General features: G+C 41.4%; 1 protein-coding gene across 1 annotated transcript; it reads right to left on the bottom strand.

The window, feature by feature from the left end:
- Positions 1–1,624: 1,624 nt before the first annotated feature.
- On the bottom strand, positions 1,625–8,617 carry LOC137666471 (thiamine transporter 2-like). Its single transcript, XM_068406492.1, has 5 exons — positions 8,468–8,617; positions 5,650–6,466; positions 3,238–3,430; positions 2,538–2,679; positions 1,625–1,747 (listed from the first exon to the last, which is right to left on the bottom strand). The coding sequence occupies exons 1-5, from the start codon at positions 8,615–8,617 to the stop codon at positions 1,625–1,627; spliced, it is 1,425 nt and encodes a 474-aa protein (XP_068262593.1).
- Positions 8,618–12,539: the final 3,922 nt, after the last annotated feature.

Raw genomic sequence — 12,539 nt, 5'->3', positions numbered from 1 at the left:
ATGTAGCTAGCAGAGTTGCCAAAAGCTATACTTCCACTAGCTTTTCAGTATCCTCTTCTGCTTTAGCATTAAAGCACTCCACTTCATGACTTTAGCCTTCTTGTACAGAAATTAATTTGGAGACCTTCTAGATTAATACTTTTACCCCTAATATGTCAGCTCTTACGTGTGTAAGAAGATGCTGTACAAGGTACGTCCTGAGTTCTACATGGCAGATGTGATGCCCGGTTTCTGCAGTTCGAAGTTATTTAATGGCTGCAAGCTCCCAAGCACTGTGTTGAAACAAATGCTGAGACAAGAAATTAATTTGAAAAGGACCAAATTTAGTTGGAATTCCTGAAAGAGAAGTATAAATATGGTGCAAGTATTCTGCTCTCTTGAAGGGAAAACTTACTGGGGCATAAAGGCAAGCTCAAGCAGGTTCTAAAAGTATGTTTTTAAAGGAATTACTGATTTTTACTTTCTCATGAGCTGAACTGGGGGAAACATTAGTTACTTCTGACTCTTGGCAAGCCTGTAAGTTGTGGTAAAGGAACATGATGGAATTTGCTGCTGTCTGATATAGTTGACTCCAAAGTGGACATTATTGAAGACAGTTGAAGTACATTCCCTAATTAGCTTTAGTTATATCTAAACTTTAAGTGGTGTATTTAAGTAAGACTGCCTTGTATAGAAATTGAAGTATCTCCCCGTGGCTTAAAAATAAGAAGTTAGTTTAGGAGGTTTTTTTTGCTTCCAAAGATAAGCATGTGTGGGTCATGGCAGTTGTCAGACATAATTAATGCATATGTTTATCAAGACAGACACTCAAGGGGGAGGTTAGTGTGTTGTATTTGTACATCTTCAACACATTCACAGTAGAGTTATCACCGCATCAGTAGCGGTTTATCTGTATATAATGGCATGTTTTCCTTACAGTCCTGTAACTTCAGATTTCTGAGGAGTGCATTGTCTGTGGAATCCAAAATGACTGCATTTGGCCATTTGTAAACTGAAGTGGCAGTATTGCTATGCTGTATATAGCACTGCAGTAATCCACCTTTGAACATACAGAAGTAGTGTCTTTTGGGAAAAAAATGGTTTGTTGCTATTTGTTAACTTGCTTTAAAAATGCACGTTGTAACTTCCAGTTGAAAAAGTCTTAAGTTTTCAAAAGGCTTCTGTGGCAAGCTTTCCAACAGATCATCTTGCTGCTATGGGGCAACTGCTTCTTTAGGTTCCCTGGGAATGTTTGAAGCTTTTGTGTCTATGACTAAATTGCCTTTAATTGAAATGCTCAGTAGAAGTGAAAGTTTAAAGGTTGTGTTCTGTAAGGTCTTCTGTTGTGAGGTTCAGGCATCTGTATGCACTTGCTTGTTATGCTTATTGAGCATTAATAGAAGTTTTGGTGTCAGATCATTAAGTTTGAGTTGAAATAGAAGACTGTTTGAGGATTGTTAAGTATTAGAACTACTGGTGAAGAAAATGAGCAAAATGCATCATCCTGTTGACAAAGCTCTTTATGTTGTCGGCTTATTCACCATTGACCCATCTTGCTTGACTGAGCATTGTGTTTCTCCTAATTTGTTGTGCAGATGATGCAGCCTTCTGCACTGTTGCTTTGCAGCCGTTCTTGTCTCCTTTGTTAATGATTGATGCTTTCACCAGCCATGCTGGTATTTCTGCATTTGATGGAGATAATGGTATATATGCTTCTGATCAGGAAAATTCCAGCTATGAATGTAAAGTAGCTGCCATAAATGAGAAACTGGAAAGTGGAGGTGGGGAAGAAGGAGGAGGGAGAGTCAAAAACTGCTTTTCCTGTTAGGTGATAACTTAAGTGGTGACCCTCCACTGCTGCCTTCCCTTCGCTGTTACCCATGCCCCAAAATGATCCCATCTTGAAAGGATTCAAGAAGTCTGGCTGTGTGACTTCATACTGTAGTAAAGTCTGTGGTTGTAAAAGGAGGGGGAGAGAATACTCCGTTAGGTGCTTCCTCTCCCCACCTCAATAAGGGAGGAGGACAGCTGGCCTTCACTTCCTGGCTCTTCTCTGAAAAGGTGAAAGCTACAGACTTGCACTTAGTATGTAAGTTTAAACTTAAATTTAGAAATTTAATGGGGAATCGCAGTAACTTAAAGATGCATCCAATTAAACTATGTAACTTGGAATTACCCTAGTAATGGACCCATAGAGTGCTTTTCAGCTTGCTTCCTCCTTCTGTTTAGGGTATTTTGGCAATGAACTTACGAATAGTAAGCCTTTAAATAAAAATAAAACAAAACAAAACAAACCCCTGAGTAATAGGTGGTGGTCTTTCCCTTTTGCTTGATGAAAATATTCTTAAAATTATTGCAGAACTGCAAAATTGGCAGGACTAGAGGACAAGTAAGTTGTAGTAGCTACTGCCAGTTCACTTTAAATGGAACTTTTTCTAGTGAGTAACTGCCTTAAGCTGGGCAATTACCTAGTATCTTCCTAAAGGCTGATCTTGGAGTAGAACCCTCTTGTGGAGGAGAGTGGGGGAACTGAGAGCAGCGTGAGTAATGTAGCTTACCTGTGTGCTGATATCCAGTCCCAGACCTTTTGAATCTACTACAACAACAGTTAAAATTGTCTGAATCACCAGTGCAACAAAGTTGTTGAAGCCAAACATCAAAGCATAACGCTCCATGCTTAGAGTAACAGCAATCTGAAACCTGAAAATCAATTTAAGGGTTAACTAAACAATGGAGAATATGGACACTTGCAATTTACTTCTGGGAGAAAGTTTGAGAACAATTTAATGTGCACAGTGGATTCTTCATAGGATAAAGCCTATTCAGTCTTGGCTATTAAGCTTTAACAACTTCATTTTGGCAGAAATCCCTTGTTTTTCTGGCTTTGACACTTTTTTTTGTGCATCCTACTTATCTTTTACTTACTGGAGTGGATAGTTTTGTGAAATAAAGACCTGCGTATGTTCCTTTGATCACTTAGAGTACTTGTACATAGATCATTGAACAGCTAAATGCAGAATAAGGTAGCTTCTGAGTTGCAGTAACCTATTGCCAAAATGCTTCTATGATTCTGATTGTAATAGTTAGGTCATATAACTTTAAGCATAGCTTTATATAAGCTAGAAATAATATGTGCTGGTGTCATGACCTACTTAAAAAGCTTATTTCTAGGGAAACTTTCAATAAAATTTTGATAAATTTAAAGATGTGGCACTGATATAAATCAATTTCATTAAAGAAGTTGTGTATTCCACTTACGTTGCTACTGTTATAAGGAGCATGTAGCATGCTTTAAACGCAAGGTAACCAGCATAACATGCCCAGATGTTATCAGTAAAGTGCATGAGAAACAGAGAACCAGCATCCATTGCAGAGAAAATTCCCAAAGCCAGTTCTCCGTAAAGATCCCAGTTTACTTTGACATATCCAGCTGCCATGGATGTTGCTGAACCTAAAAATTTAAAAGTAATAATTAGAACTCTGAACATTATCATCTGTCTAGAGCCATTGTGTAACTGGGTAAATGGATCATGCTAGGAGCTCTTGAGACTGTTCCAGCCACAGTGGGCTTTGATAACGGTATGGCTTATATTTTCTGTTAGTGGTGTGGGAGTCTTCTGTTTGGGGTTTTTTTTCCTTGCTTAAAAAGCCTTTACAGACTGAAGTACTCTGAGAAAGTGCCTCATGCCTAAGGCTGGAGGCAGCAGTGTACAGTCTATTGTTGTTTCTCCATTTTTTGACAACTGTAAGCAAAGAGAACAATCCCACCAAGCATTTTCTGCCAAAATATGCATAGTGGAGTTTAATTCTTTCATGTAAAGATCTTTATGAAATGAAAACTCTGTTGCATTCCTTCATGCTTTGGTTTTTGTGAAAGCATCTTTTTCAGTTTCTGGTGAAAAATCTCATGAACTGCTTTTGTCAATGCCTTATTGACCATCACATGTAGTAAAACCCCCTACTTGAGCATAATATGGTATTAAAAAAAAAAACCTCTAGTGCCTTGTTTTGGTTGGTGGCTGTTTTGGGTTTGTTTTTGTTTTTTTGGTTTTGGTTTTTTTTTTTTTTAAATCTCTGCAATAATGATGAGGTTTACTTTTCTCCCCATCTCAATTCTGGAGAAATACAGTCTGCTGCTGTAAGAAGGTTATTGAGCTGTGGGGTTTTTATGCTCCTTTAGCACAGAGGCTCCTGTAGGTTTATGAAGGCTCTTTGAAATACAATATGCTGAGGTTAATAGCTCAAATGCAAAGAGAAGTCTGGTCTAGGCAGGTTATACAGCTGTGAGTTATTGGTGTCCAGAGACTACCAGTTGCCCAGATGTTTTCAGGCGGACTAGCACACTACTGCAAAACCGGACTTCGCTTGCTGGTTGCATGTGCTTTTCATCAGAATTAAACAAGTCAACAGGCCTACTCCTTTGGTCCATCGCTGCCCTAACCAGGGGTTCCTAGTACTGTGAGTGCTTTCTGTGCTCTGAAATAGTATCAAGTGCCAGAGGGTGTGAAAACAAGAAAGCCCTTGGGAGTTTTGGGGTAGCTCCAGTAAAATGCATTTTCACACTGATTGCAGGGAGGAAGAGTAAACTGAGAGTTCCCTGTAGAAAAGTGAGGTAAAGCTCCTGGTATGAAGGAGGAGACGTAGCTGTGTAAATGTGAGCTTAAAAATGAAGCTCCATTGGTACTGCACAGCTATTTAAATGAGGAAGTTGCACTTTACCCATATGCCTTCTGTTCTGAGACCAGAGGAATGCCATTTAGATGGACCAGGTAACTGTAATGAGAATCAGAATGGCTGAGGTTGGAAGAGAGCTCTGGAGGTAGCCTAGCCTTGCTAAAAGTGGGGTCAACTAGAGCAAGCTGCTCAGGACGGTGTCCAGGTTTTGAACATCTCCAGGGATGGAGAGTCTACACCTCTGGCCAGCCTGTTCCAGTGTTAAATCACCCTTACAGTAAAAATGTTCTTGTATGTTTAAGTGGAACTTTGTTTAAAAATGTGCCCCTTGCCTCATGTCCTGTCACTAGGCACCACTGTGGAGAGTCTGGCTCCATCCTCTTTACTCCTCTAATTCAAGTTTATGCACATTAATAAGATCCCTTGTTTTCTCAAGGCTAAACAATTACAGCTCTCTCAGCCTCTCCTTGTATGTCACATCCAGAGGCAAACTCATTGATCAGGATACAGATGCAGTCACAGAGTATTTGTCCAGGAGCACTCATCCTGAAATGATAATCCACTGTCTAAACAGACCATCTAGAGCAGTGTATGTTTTATATGCGCTTTTAATTTTTAAACCACCTAGCTTAAGGTGTACTTGAGGGAGGAACAGGCAAGGTGTCATTGCACGGGATTGTTGAACTGCTTACTTGGGGTTAAATTTGTGGTCTAAACAGAGCTGTGAACTTAAACTCTTAAAACACTTTGGTGGAATGAGGCTCCTCTAAGAAGGAAAAACATATCTATATATATATTAAGATTATTTTTGAAGACCCCACTGATAAAGTTGTACAGTAAAAACATGCTTTTCACACCATTTTTTTTTTGGGTGTTATCTGTTGGAGGCTGTTGCTGTTGACCTTGGTCCTCTTAGGAATTAAACAGAAGACATTGCTGAAGAATGCCATCAGAACAGGATGGGTTAGAAGTAGTTGCTACTGATCTTTTACTTACCTAAAAAAGTTGCTGTTGCTTCAACAGCTCCATTGTATACTGCAGAGCTGTGAGAGGGGGCTCTCAAGTCCCACAGCACTTGGATATAATTCAGAACCTGGTTAAAGCCTGCTGTAGCCAGAGCCCACCACAGGGACCAGTAGAGAAGTTTCCTGGAGCTGTAGCAATCCCTCAGGTCCTTGCTCAGTTTCACCAGCACCCTGAGCACCTGACTCCGGGGCTTGGCATTCTCAGGCTGCTGTTCAGGTGTTGGTCCCTGGTCAGCAGATACGGAGCCCTTGTCCTCTGAGCAGCTCGATGGCCTGTCAGAGCCGACTGTAGCCACAACTTTATCTGGTCCTGGGAGAGTTTCTGAGACATCTTTCCTGTGGAAGAACATACTCTTTTGGGGCATTGGGAGGAAAAACGAACACACAAATGCCAGGGAGACAGAAGCCAAACTGATGGCATTAAGGTGAAAGTAGGATACATCTGCTAAGGAAACCAGGAGCTGTCCCAGCACGGCAGCAATGGTGGCTGCAACAAGAGTGACACTTCTGCAGTAGCTCGTCACTCTCTGATAGTGATCGGTGCTGACGACACTGTAGATGTAGGCGTAATAGGCGACCTCGGTGGCTGTCGCCATCCCGTAGAAGAATTCCACCGCCTGCATGGCCACCACTCCGTGTGCGAAGAGGAGCAAGAGCCACGTGACGATGAAGCTGATGCCCTGGAGGAGTAGGATGGGCTTATAGCGCACATAGTCTGTAATCAGGAAGACTGGGAAAAGGAGTGCAAGGTAGGAGTATGTCCAAACTGGGAAAATCTGGTTGGTAACCTAGAAGAGAATAAAAGAGGAAATATTTTTAAAAATACATTTAAAATGTTGGTTTTGAAGTTTTTGATGATGGTATTGAAGGAATGTAATTGTGGTGACAGGAAACATTGAATTGTGTGAATTATGCAGACTTAAACTGCCTTAAATTACAACACTGCAAATGTACTCCTTAAGAGGCAAAGAAAGTGATGCTGGCTCCACTACATAAACAGGTAGATTGGCTTAAAAAATAATTCTAGTAAACGCCTATGAAGAAGGCAGATTTTGATGTGCAGCTGTTCAAAGCGGTTATAACAGCATTTGTGTCAGGAAAGTTTGTCTAGCATCAAATCCTGTTCCCCACAGTAGCTGAAAATGAATGCCTATTTAGTTTTAACTTTGATGTGAGTCATCATATACCTTTGGTCAACTCTCTAGTTTGTTAGAATTAGAAGAAAAATGCGTATGTCTCTTATGATGGGGGAACTGGAACTGCGCATAGTGAGTGTGTAGCTGTTACTATGCTATCTTCACCTGCTACATATTCTTCAAATTTAATGTGTAAGAAGTAAGCAAGGTTTTGATGAAACCATATTTCGATAAGCTTCAGTTGGCCTTCAATGCACAGACGCTCTGAAAAGAAATTCTTTCCCTTTTCTAAAACTGACCTGCATTCAGGTTGGAAGGTGCTTTGTACTGTTGCCACTAAAGCTCAGTGCTTGCCCAAGCAGCTTGATTACAGCAGCGGCGGGGGTATCCCCTTCTTTTAGATACGGTGATAGAAAAAGGTCACTTTGTGATGTGCGAGTTGTCTGTTTAGGGGAGGTCTTACCCAGTAATTGCTGGACCTGCTAGGGTATCTGTTCGTGATCACTCATTCTCTGCTTAAGCAGTTAGGCTAGAAAGGAATTGTTTCAAATGCTGGAGGAACAATTAGTAGCTGGTTATCTCTTTACTTCTGAACTGGTACTGGAGTAAGTTGCATGTGAGCAGCAGGCTCACTGTATCTTTCTGGGTGACTACTTTTGTTTCTCTGAACTTCAATTCGAATTAAGAGTCTGAAATTCACAGAATTAGCTCACTAAAGGTGAGTTTGGTTGAAAGAGCCTGTATCTGTACTACACTGATTTTTGAGTTAAGGATTCTTGCTGAAATGAGAATTAACACATCCTATCATGCTATTTGTGTGTTTCATGTAAGAAAGAAAATTTCCCTTTATGGTTAAAAAAAAAATAATAAAAAAGGGAGAAAGAAAAGAACCAACAACCTAACCCACAAATACCTTTTTTCAGAAGAAACCTTGGGTTCATGCTATGCTAGCAGATTCTGCCTTAACATTTGCTACTGCACATCAGGAATGACTGTTCTTTGTATTAGCTGTATATGGGTGTACCCAGCTTGTGTCTTCTAATTATACCATTAGCTCAATGACTCAGGCACCTGTTAACTGTGCCCCCTTTTGTTGGGAAGCGTTCTCCCTAAGGGGCCAGTGCTGAACAGAAGAGCGCAGAGCAAGGAAAGTTGTAGTGCATGCTTTTGTCAAAAAAACCCCTTTTTTTTGCATGTGACACTGACCTCCAGAGGCTAATGAATGCATAAAACATAATGTAGGTAGTAATCTAACAGCTTGTAAGGGGAAGTCTGCTTTGTTTTCTTACGATTTGCAATCACTACGTCACTGTCTGTTTAACCAATTCCACGGTAAGTATAAATAACTCTTAGTGTTGTTCCACCTCTGGGGTTCTAGGTGGGGAGAGGAAATAGCTGACCTGATTTTGCTGGAAGTATCCATTTCTTAAACAACCACAAAAGTGGTTTTAAAGCCCTAAGAATGTAAGGACTTTAAAGTTTTGACCTTCTGCAAAAGAGGTGAGTCCTCACTCTTTTCCAGAAGCATCTTAAATGTGAGTCTCTAGATAAAATACACCTGTATTACTGAACACTTTGTCTCCCCTTTGGTTATTGCTGTAAGACTTAATGCTTTAAGCATTTTAATTATTACTTAAGAGAATAGTTACATACCTCTTCAATTGTCAGGTTTTTGTCTGGTCCGGTTAGATAAGGAGTGAGAAAAGATTCTGATGGCCTCATTGTGGAGAAAAAGCCATTTGCACAGATGACCAGTGTGGGATAAATCCACCTGCGGCCTATGGCTCCCTTCCAGCAATCCATAGTCTACCTAAAAAAAAAAAATGTAGTGAGGAAATGAGCACACCAGGAATTTATAAAGATGCTCTTCACAGTTGGTAAAAATTCGTTTGTAAGTTTACTCTTTAACTAACCCTACTACAGCTAATGTTTCTTTCACTAAACCTGGCAGTGATCACAGATGCAGCTTGTAAATGAACAACTTTGGATCAAGGTGCATTGGTGGTGGTAAACTCCAGTCTCTCTATCGTCTATCAAAGGTTGTTCTTAATGACATACTTAGAATTGAGTGGATGTATCGTAGTGGAAGAATAAAGTTCCATTACAGTCTCATTTCCGAATAAACGAGTGGGCAAACTGTGAGATTAAAGCTCATTCTCAGCATGCTCAAAGAGGCTTTTTTCTGTTGATTTGCAGCCTGAGCGCCAAGTGGAACAATAGAAGTGCAAGCCTGTTTGCAGACAATAAAAGCCACCAGCAAGCTCACAACCCATTGTGAGCTTGGTTTCTTCAAAGTGCTTTAATACTCATCATATTTCTTGCACTCTAGTTATTTGAATGGGCAAATAAAGATGCAGAAATTATTTGCTCGTGGTACCTGCTCAGACTTAAGAATCTTGACTTCACTTTTGAAAGTGATCAAAAGGGAAGGAATGGGACTTGTTTCTTCACTGTAGTTGGCAGCAAAAAGAAGTCTAAAGAGATTTGGGGTTTTAAAGCTTATTTTACTTGCTTTGCTTTAGAAAGTCAAAACCACTGTTCTTGGAAAACAAGTGAAAGAAGAATGTTCTGAAACCACAAAAGAATGAAAGCAAAGCGCTGACTAATATTTAATCAAGCTGTTACAAGCTATTTCTTTTAAATTTTTGAATTCCATTTTATAGCAGGTACTTTATCAAAAGTGCTTCTACTTGCACTGTGAGACTATATTTATTAAAACTTAGCATAAATAGTATGTTATTAAGGCAGTATTTCTATGACCTCAGAGGAAGGTTACAAAAACCACACCTAACCTTGAAACTTGTTTTCAAATGATTGCAGCTGACTATCATCTTACAAATTATTGTATCTATACATAAATAGCCTGTATCATCCCTAACTCTTTATATCTTCTGTAAAATTCTTTGATATCTTTTATCTTTTCAAAACAAAAATGTATTAAACCCTGGACTGATCAATGACAACAGCATGAATCTTGCATCCCTTCCAAATGCAGTGAGCAAGTGAGTGGCCAGCACACTTCCAAATAACTCCGAAGGTAATAAATTACCTGTCACAGCTGTGGCTGTGGTGCGTTTGCAGTGGATTCATGTGCAGTTTCCTCCTAGGATGACTTTCTGTCTTGTAGAAGAGAAGTCAGAAACCACCCTCTAGGATTGGAGGTAGTAAGAAATTTCTGTGTCTTTTTGTTTCTTAAAAGTTCTTTCTAAACTTGAAAAACGTTAACAGAATTTAAATAATAATAATGATGATGATGATAACTCATCGCAGCTTTTCTTGCTTGCAGAACTTGTCCATGAAGATTGCAGGGGAAGCTTTCTGCTTTACAGGTTTTGTCAGGGAAGTGAGTTCTAATTTTAAGATAAAGCTTTAAGACTTGCAGTAGCTAATGATTAATAAGACCTGACATGGCAAGAAAACAATCACTTGATTGCATTTTTGTGTTAATAAATACCTTTAAAAGCTCTGGTCTCTGATTCATGGATATGACACAGCGCCCATTTTACAGTTTGGGCTGACGCTGACCCTCCCCTGCACACAGGGCAGCGGCCTCTGGGCTTACGGGGTCTCTGCTGGCTGTCCTGGCTTTGCTGGGAGCACGGGGAGGTAGGACATCGAATACCACGTACTATTGGTTGGCCAGGAATTGCTTCTATGTAAGGATCAATCTGTCACTTAAGGGCAAATGGACGAGAAGATAAGAAGCTTCTAAATCCAGCTTCTAAATCCAGCTTCTAAGCTAAAAAATGAAAACAGAACTGCTTCAGAGAAATGCTGCTGCTTTGCTTTCCTTTACCCAATTTTTCTAGACTGGACTCCCTACATCTTCCAAGGCTCATCAGAGGAGGGAGTTGATGCTGAAGCCTGATGGGGGGGATGTGTGTTGACACTGGGAGTGAACGCTGTGGCCCTGGCAGGAGGGGCCCCACGTGCTACCCAGGGCAGCTCTGTGAGCTGGACAGAGTCTGGTCGTCTTCCACAGGTATGGAAACTTCTCGCACCGCTTCTGGTGCGTAGTGCAAGCAGGCAGGCAAGGGTTCGGAGGAGCCGGGCTTGCCTCTGCATGTCATTCTCTTTCTTTACCCACGGCTTCTGAGAAAGGAAAAGAGCCGTGGGGAAGACGCTGCTGCGTAGGTCCACCAGCCTGCTGAAAGGCGGCTGTTGACATGCATTTCTCTGGTAACCCATGCAGGGCTTGGTTTAATGCCTGCTTGCTTTGAATACAGAGATACAATTTGCTGCCTTGTTGGCCAGAACTGGCCTTATCAGCTTGCTGGACTGGATCTTCATGGAAGACTTGTACCCAAAACCACTAACGCTTCAAAGGCAGTTAGTGTTGTGTTGAGATGGAGTTGTAGCTATGGGGAGCAATGTGCTTAGCTCTGGGTTTTCATATTTACATGGAATCCTTTGGCATGCTGTGAGAAAGGTAAGCACTCAATACTAAAAGCTGCAAGGAGAGGTGGATTTCTTCAGTTTCCCTTTCTTGCAGATCTAGAGAGCTTGTGGTTCCAGCCTGGCCCATAACCTGCTATGCCTTAACTATCTCCTCTCCAGAGAGTATGTATGTCCATGAACACACCCATGGATATGTGCGCCTTACTGTTTCAGATGAAATATCTGATGGCTGGGTTAATACTGATTTGCAGCTGAAAACCCAGGGTAATAGCCGGCCTTACCTTTCTCTTGCTGTTTTTTTCCGACTCCACTGTGTCATGTCCTTCCTAGCAGTCCGAGGAGCTGCCCTCTTCTTTCCCTATTCCTCGCCTGGCCCCCCTGCCCAATGCTTTCCCCAACTCCCAACCTTAGAAGGGGGAGGTTGAGAGAAGAGGAATAGTTTTGTTTTTTTTTTTTTTTTGTCTGATCTGTTTGCGGGAGGTAGCATTCTCTAGAGCTGCAAACGTGTTGTTTCTGCTTGGTTCCTTTGTTCCTTAGTGGTATCCCCTACACACAGAAGGCAGTGAGCTCTGACCAGTTCATAACGGAAGAACTTTGAGGTGTTCAGCGAGTCCAGAGGAGGGCGACCAAGCTGGTGAAGGGTCTGGAGGGTCTGACCTATGAGGAACGGCTGAGGGAGCTGGGGTTGTTTAGCCTGGAGAAGAGGAGGCTCAGAGGTGACCTTACTGCAGTCTACAACTACCTGAAGGGAGGTTGTAGTGGAGTGGGAGCTGGCCTCTTCTCCCAGGCTACTAGCGATAGGACAAGAGGACATAGCCTCAAGCTTCGCCAGGGGAGGTTCAGGTTGGACGTTGGGAAGAATTTCTTCTCAGAGAGGGTCATTAGACATTGGAACGGGCTGCCCAGGGAGGTGGTGGAGTCACCATCTCTGGATGTGTTTAAGAAAAGACTGGACATGGCACTCAGTGCCGTGGTCTAGTTGACATGGTGGTGTCAGGGCAATGGTTAGACTCGATGATCCCAGAGGTCTCTTCCAACCTGATTGATTCTGTGATTCTGTAACTTTTATGGGTATTTCTACCAGTTTTTCTAGCTCCTTTCCTGCAGCTTACTACTGCATTATTTTTTTTAACAGCAGAAAGTTTCATGTTGCTGATTCCTTTCCTTTTGGCAGTTGCTCCATAGAGAGAAATATTTGTTAACTTTCTGTAGCAAAGGTGGTTTGAGACCACGGAACTGGAAATACCAAGTCTCTCTTTTTCACTTAAACACAAGTTCTAGTTAGCTTGCAGTCCGGGACTCACATCTAGTTCTTTAAATGCCTCAA

This window comes from Nyctibius grandis, chromosome 8 (assembly GCF_013368605.1).
Source record: "Nyctibius grandis isolate bNycGra1 chromosome 8, bNycGra1.pri, whole genome shotgun sequence".
NCBI classification, from domain to species: Eukaryota; Metazoa; Chordata; class Aves; order Nyctibiiformes; family Nyctibiidae; genus Nyctibius; species Nyctibius grandis.
The sequence above is the reverse complement of the archived record's forward strand: the minus strand, read 5'-3'. Positions and strand labels throughout refer to the sequence as shown.

Coding starts and splice junctions, on each gene's coding strand:
- LOC137666471 (XM_068406492.1), bottom strand. CDS start 8,617: ATGGATTGCTGGAAGGGAGCCATAGGCCGCAGGTGGATTTATCCCACA. Junction 2,680..3,237: donor CTCCTTATAACAGTAGCAAC/GTAAGTGGAATA, acceptor ATTGATTTTCAG/GTTTCAGATTGCTGTTACTC. Junction 1,748..2,537: donor GACTGGATATCAGCACACAG/GTAAGCTACATT, acceptor TCCACTTTCCAG/TTTCTCATTTATGGCAGCTA.